This window comes from Vicia villosa, unplaced genomic scaffold, assembly GCF_029867415.1.
Source record: "Vicia villosa cultivar HV-30 ecotype Madison, WI unplaced genomic scaffold, Vvil1.0 ctg.005650F_1_1, whole genome shotgun sequence".
NCBI classification, from domain to species: Eukaryota; Viridiplantae; Streptophyta; class Magnoliopsida; order Fabales; family Fabaceae; genus Vicia; species Vicia villosa.
Window position 1 is genome coordinate 75,317 of NW_026706658.1, and position 7,070 is coordinate 82,386.

The 7,070-nt window shown below is 31.9% G+C and overlaps 2 protein-coding genes across 2 annotated transcripts; one reads left to right on the plus strand and one right to left on the minus strand.

The window, feature by feature from the left end:
* Positions 1-1,842: 1,842 nt before the first annotated feature.
* LOC131642706 (F-box/kelch-repeat protein At3g23880-like) lies at positions 1,843-3,015 on the minus strand. The gene has a single exon (XM_058912927.1). It carries the CDS (start codon positions 3,013-3,015, stop codon positions 1,843-1,845), a length of 1,173 nt encoding a protein of 390 aa, XP_058768910.1.
* Positions 3,016-5,034: 2,019 nt separating this feature from the next.
* On the plus strand, positions 5,035-6,078 carry LOC131642707 (uncharacterized). The gene is made up of 2 exons (XM_058912928.1): positions 5,035-5,367; positions 5,497-6,078. The coding sequence occupies exons 1-2, from the start codon at positions 5,035-5,037 to the stop codon at positions 6,076-6,078; spliced, it is 915 nt and encodes a 304-aa protein (XP_058768911.1).
* Positions 6,079-7,070: the final 992 nt, after the last annotated feature.

Here is a 7,070-nt window from a genome sequence, read left to right on the forward strand (position 1 = left end):
TGCTCCTGAATGTGATGGACACCTTGTAGGCCCCAAAGATCAGCATGGATGTAATCAAGGGATCCATGTGTTCTTTGTTTGCCTTTATAGAACTTCACTCTGCAAGATTTTCCAAGTATACAGAGTTTACAAAACTTTGGCTTTTTGACTTTGTCCCCACCAAACAGATTTTGTTTCCCCAATTAGTAGTGCATATATATGTCAAGTGGACAAAATGAGTTGGACCCCAAGGAGTGCCCAAATTTGTAGTTGAGTGAGAACACACTACCATGAAAAATAACACACATGCACGCCGCCGCCGCCATCTATCTGGTCGCGTGCTTGGGCTTGAGCTTGGGCTCTGATCCAATAGTGTTTTTGGTACTAGAAATGATATAAATTGTTTAAAACATATTATTTAATATTAATTAATTTTAATGATCGTGTGTGATGTAAATTAATTAATTAGTAATAAATTAATTAATTTAAATCACACACGATCATTAATGATCCTGGAGCTTTACCGAGACTTCACCTTGCCTACCATGCTACCTCGTCTGACCCGATAAACAAGTAAAAGCTGGAGCGGTTATCTTGGTGACCAACAAGTAATGGGTCAGTTCCCCTCCACTCTCCCCACGATTTTCTCTTCAATCGGGTCAGATCCTTGGCTATAAATAACAACCCTTCCATCATTTATTTGCTCCTCACACCAGAGTTCACAATCCAATATCTCTCTTTTCTTTCCTATATTCACTTTATCTAAATTTTTTTTTCTATTTTCGAGTGGCATGCTTGCGCCATCTGCGATAGGTTTATCCATAAATTAAGAGTGATTTCAATACCATTTTTGGTTGGTTCAACACCTACTATAAATGTGTATTTCTAAAACGATCACATAACGTGCAAGTAGTGATCGTATGATTGAACTGAGTTGTTTTATCCTGGATGCGTCGTGGTAGTTAGAACTACTTTACGTTATTTTGGACAATATTGCGAAACATTTTAAAAAGAGCAAATCGTTCCGCGACTCACCCCGATAATTTCTTCTGTGCCTATTATCTAAATACAAAATCAACATAAAGTGATTGTGTAATATCAAATAGAACTCTAAAATTATGTTTTACTTTCAACTTTTAATGCCAAGTAAGTAATATCTTATTTTATTTATATTATTGTTGTAAAATTTGTTCACGAAACACTACATAAATATCACAGACCCTGCAATTTCATTTGATATGGCAATTACATTTCAATATTTCAGTGTTGTACCTATTTGGCTTAGTTTATTGGTTTTTCATTTTGGAACAATATAACAATTGTTTATCTTCCTCAAAATCATTTTTAGAATATATTTAACCCCTCGGTTACTGCACAATCATCCAGAAAAACATTTTATTGTTTCAGTTATGTGTATATCTTGCAAGTTGTAAGAGCTTTATTTTTGAGACAACACTGCAGGCATAAGTTAAAACCATATAAATATTTAGCAGTAAATCTGCGTTTTCAAAGAGATAAAAAAAAATCCATAGGTCCACAAATATTTTACACAAAAAGAGTTCTAAAAGTATAGAATACATAATTCCAACAAGACTATTTCTTCCATTCTTTCTTTCAACCATCTGCATCTGCAAGGACCGTTAATAAACTATAAAACTATGAATAAACATTAGTGTATTAGGGCATATGTTTGAAAATTTTCTAGAGACTAAACTCATAAATATCATTCCACAGATACTGAACTTCCTTTTAATAATATGAAAACCTAAGCCATCATGAGAAGAACAATCTATTATTAAGAAATGGCAATGATTTTAAAATAACATAAACCCAAAAAATTAAACAATTGAAGAGGAATTTATTTCAACTCGTCGGAACTAAGCTTTCAACATAATTTTGGTTAACCATCCACAACACTGAACTGTCCATTCTAGTTTTTTCTATTCTATTTTCAATCCAATTATAGACAATCACTTGCAATCCATGGCCATTTGCTGCTTGTACTAGTATGATGCCACTCTCATAAAGGCATAGTGGGGCGAGAAAATATTTATATTTCATATGAATATCAAAATCACTCCCATAAAGGCACCATGGGGATAGAGAATTTTTATATTCTGGGTGAATATTCAAATCCTCATAGCTTATTTTAAGAAATTGAATCCAACACTTTTCCGTTCCAAATTCCGTCATCTTCCATATGATAAAATCGATTTCTTGGGTATGGTGACTAAAATAGAGAGACTCTTCCATCACATGAATAGTTGGCAAGTGAAGTGAAACTTCAACAAAATCTTGAGGAGGAAGCAACTTGCTATATGTGTCGTTACCCAGTTTCAGCGAGATAATCACAATTTGTTTAGCAATCTCTCGCGCCAACAAGTAAATAGTGTCATTCAAATACATAGCTTCACTGAGAAATTTGCGTTTATACGGAACACGATTCAAATGATTTAAAGGAACAGTGTGAGGAAGTTGAATAATTTTCCAAACATTAGAGCCGAAACTAAATATTTCCAACTTGTTGGGACGGAAATACACAAACTTATAAGTATCAGCTGAATTATCATAGCCAAATGAAAACCCGGAAAATCTGAAATAATCGAAATTAGGCATGGTATATATCTTAGATAATGTGTTGGTGGCTGGGTTCCATAACTGAAACCAGGTGTTTTCAGGATAAGTTATCTTATACAATGTAAGAACGAAACAGAATAATCCATTGCAGGAACCAACGAATATGTAGCGGTATTTAGGGTTGTATGGGAAGTAATCTTTGGTGGAATTGATTATGGAAGGATTGTTTAGTAAAGTATTGAGGGGGAAGGGTAGGATATAAGAGCCCAGAGACATGCATAGGATTTGTGTGAGGTTTCTGTTTTTCTTGGATCGTTGAAGATGAAGTTTGATGAATTGAGGATCGGAGATGAGAGTGTTCCATGATTTACTGACGCATCTGAGTTGTGTCAAAGATTTGGCCGGAAGGTATGATAAGACTTCGGCGACGAGTTCTTCAGGGAGGAATAGGAGCGACATTATGTGCGGTGTTGAAAGTGAAATAGAAAGCAGGATACCACGGTTGTTGTATTATGGTTCATTTAAATAGGCTATTTCTCTAGGTTAAAAAAAATAGGGTTAGTTTCAATAACAGACGAATTTAAAAATTTAAATAGTTACTTATAAATTTAAAATAAATTATAATTGGTGTTTTTTTAATGGGAAACATATATTAAGTTTTTTTTTTTTTAATCTTGATATCCGACGACCGATTAAATTTCAGAGGACCGATCCCACCTTCCACTAGCGGGAGCCATTTAAAGTCAGAGCAAAATTCTATATTGATTGGTACATAAGGATTGTTAGCACCTAATAGAATTTATCATTTTTAGATAAATTTTTTAGTATTCATGAAGTTAAGTTGAGTACCGGTAATTTTAGTATAAATTATATTCAAAATTTAATTTTAAAAAAAAAATATTCATGATGAATCACATTATTTGATTTGATTTGTTGATGGTACCGATATTCAAGTAAATTCAAAGGTTCTCATTGTTGATCTTATTTTTAAGGTTTGTTGGTGGTACTTGTACTACTAGTTTTTGTTTTCCAAAAAATGTAAAATTCCTCAAATTATAGGTTGATGGAATGGTGGTTTGCAAATTCACCATTTTAATTCTTATATTTTATTTTTTAACTTTTAAAAATTCAATAAATAAATAAGTCCAAAAAAAATGGGAATGGTGTTTTCGTTAAAGATAAGTAAAATAAATAGTAATTAAAATTAAACGAATTTATTTCTTTTTTTAAAAATTAATAAATAAATAAGTTCTAAAATTATGGGAATGGATTTTTCGTTAAAAATAAATAATAAAAAAATTAAACGAATTAATTGCCTATATTTTAGTTTTAAATTTTTTTAAAAAATAAATAAACTAAATAACTCCTAAAATCACGGGAAAGGGGGTTTTGGTTAAATTTGAATAAAATATATAATAAATAAAATTAAAAGTGTTATAAACATTTATACTAGTGGATGTACATCTCTCTTCTTATTCTTCATCTTCCTATTCCACTTTAATGTACTTAATTTTCTACCTTCCTTGGGTCCTATAAATAAGACTCATGTTACAATGTAAAGTTCACCCTTGAGAAGAATATAATACAATGTTGCTTGTTCTCTTCTCTTCCTATCTTTTGATCTCTATATAGTTTCATTTAGTTTATAACACGTTATCAGCACGACGCTCTCAGGTATGATTTGGAGGAGATCATTGTTTTTATTTATTTATAATATTCAGTAAATATAATCATATTAGGACATTTAAAATTTTGTAATTTTATTGTTCAATGATTTTATTGTAATTTTATGGTTAAGCTTATGTAATTTTATTGTAATTTAATTTACCATAGAATTGATGTATGTTTAAGAATACTATATAAAAAAATCTCAAGTAGCAACTCAACTTTAAGTAAGATGGGTTGATGTTGTTGAGGTTGTGGATAACACATGTGGCTTTACAATGATTCCAATTTTGATGGATAGTGCACAAATAAATTTAATTGTGTCAAAGGATTAAAAGGTGGATTTGGCTTAAAGCATGAAAGAATTATTTTTGTTTATTCGGTGGAATTGAATTAGAGAAAGAAGAAATAATTTTTTGCATCCCAGAAGGATGGTTTTAATTTTAACACATCCCAGAAGGATGGTTATAATTTTTAGATCATTGTTTGTAACAAAAACAAAGCATCCCTGAAGGATAGTGAAATAACATTGTATAGTTCATGAAGAACTCATCCTGCTTTATTTATTTATTTTATTTTATTGTATATGTAAGATGTATTTTGTCACTAAATTGATATTTTCTTTTTTTTATATAAAAAAAAACAGATAATTTTAAGACTAATGTGACAATCTAGTTTACTATTGTGTTATTTCTAAATATTAGAATTTACAAAAGTATTATTTTAAATATTAACATTTAATATTTCCTTCATGATAATTATCTCATTATAATATTTTTATTTCTTTTATTTTTTATGATAGAACTACTAAGTATGTCAAATCTTACAAAATTGGATTTTGGGGCTCTTGATATTTCGGGAAAGAACTATTTGACATGGGCCCTAGACGCCCAAATTCATTTAAGCGCAGAAGGTCACGGTGAGACTATTAAAGAAGGAAATAAATCATCTGATCAACAAAAGGTAAAAGTCATGATATTCCTTCTTCGTCACCTTCACGAGGATCTTAAAAATGAATATCTTACCGTAACTGACCCACATGTCTTGTGGAAAAATTTGAAAGATAGATATGATCATCAAAAAACGGTTATCCTACCAAAAGCTCGATATGAATGGATGCATTTACGTTTGCAGGATTTTAAAAGTGTAAGTGATTATAATTCTGCAATGTTTAGAATAACTTCTAAGTTATTATTATGTGGAGAAAAAGTAACTGATTAAGATATGCTAGAAAATACATTTTCCACTTTTCATGCATCCAATGTGCTCCTGCAGCAGCAGTATCGAGAAAAGGGGTTTATTAAATATTCTGACCTAATATCTTGTCTTCTTGTGGCTGAGCAAAATAATGAACTATTGATGAAAAATCATGAGGCCCGTCCCACTGGTACAACTCCATTCCCAGAAGTGAATGTGGCAAGGCACGACCACTATAGGAAAAATCGTGGTCGCGGTCGTGCATACGCACGTGGTCGTGGTCGTAATTATGCTCATGGTCTTGGTTTTGATCGTGGTCGCAATGGGAATCATAAAAACACATATTTCCACCCGAAGTGGAAAAATGTTGAAAAGAATGAAAAAGAGGGTCAGAGTAGCAAAAAAAATGAAAATATTTGCTATCGTTGTGGAGGAAAAGGTCATTGGAGTCGCACTTGTCGTACTCCAAAACACCTTGTTGATCTTTATCAAAAATCACTGAAAAATAAAAAGGAAAGGATCGAGACTCACTTTGCTAATGAAGATGATGATCAAGATTACGATAATATGGATGTTACCCATTTAGATATTGGTGACTTCTTTGCTGATCCAGATGAAAAAATTGATCACCTTATTGGAGATGGAAGCGTCAAGAAATAAAATTTGTGGAAATTTTCTTTTTATGTTTTATGGATGTTTTGAATTTTATTTTCTAATAATAATAAAGTGTGTTTTCTACTTGTTTGTTTACATAATTTACTATTTAAATAATTTGTGGTTTTAATGTGCGCTTATAACTTATTGTTAAAAAAATATTATTATTGTTCTTAGAATGAATATGGACGCTAGCTCCAGTAATGAAGATATATGCCTTGCTGACAGTGCAACAACCCACACAATTCTCAAGCATAAAAGATATTTCTCTAATTTAGTGAATCGAAAAACTGATGTCAGTACTATTTCTGGCACCTTAAAAATAATTGAAGGCTCTGGAAGAGCCCATATGTTGTTACGTGGTGGAACAATATTGCACATTGATAATGCATTATATTCCCCCAAGTCCCATAGAAATTTATTAAGTTTCAAAGATATCCGCCTAAATGGATACCATATTGAAACAGGAGATGATGGAGGGATTGAACATCTGTGTATTACAAAACACAATTCAGACACAAAATGTGTAATGGAAAAGCTATCGGCTTTATCCTCTGGCCTGTACTACACTTATATTAGTACAACTGAAGCACATGCAACTGTAAACCAGAAGTTTACAAATAATGATAAATTTCTAATTTGGCATGACCGGTTGGGCCATCCTGGTTATATAATGATGCGAAAAATAATTGAAAATTCATGCGGTCATCAATTAATGAGTAGGGAAATTACTCAATTGAATAAGTTCTCATGCAGCTCTTGCTCACAAGGGAAGTTGATAATTCGGCCATCACCAACAAATATTGGAAATGAATCTATCAGTTTTTAGAGCGTATACATGGTGATATTTGTGGGCCAATACACCCATCATGTGGACCATTTAGATATTTTATGGTTTTAATTGATGCATCAACTAGATGGTCACATGTTTGTCTGTTGTCAACTCGTAACCAGGCGTTTGCGAGATTGCTAGCTCAATTGATTCGAATAAGAGCTCA

What these genes read in the sequence shown, in the direction of transcription:
- LOC131642706 (XM_058912927.1), bottom strand. Translation starts at nt 3,015, where the DNA reads ATGTCGCTCCTATTCCTCCCTGAAGAACTCGTCGCCGAAGTCTTATCA.
- LOC131642707 (XM_058912928.1), top strand. Translation starts at nt 5,035, where the DNA reads ATGTCAAATCTTACAAAATTGGATTTTGGGGCTCTTGATATTTCGGGA. An exon ending in GTTTGCAGGATTTTAAAAGT is followed by an intron (nt 5,368 to 5,496) that starts GTAAGTGATTAT and finishes GTGCTCCTGCAG; the next exon opens with CAGCAGTATCGAGAAAAGGG.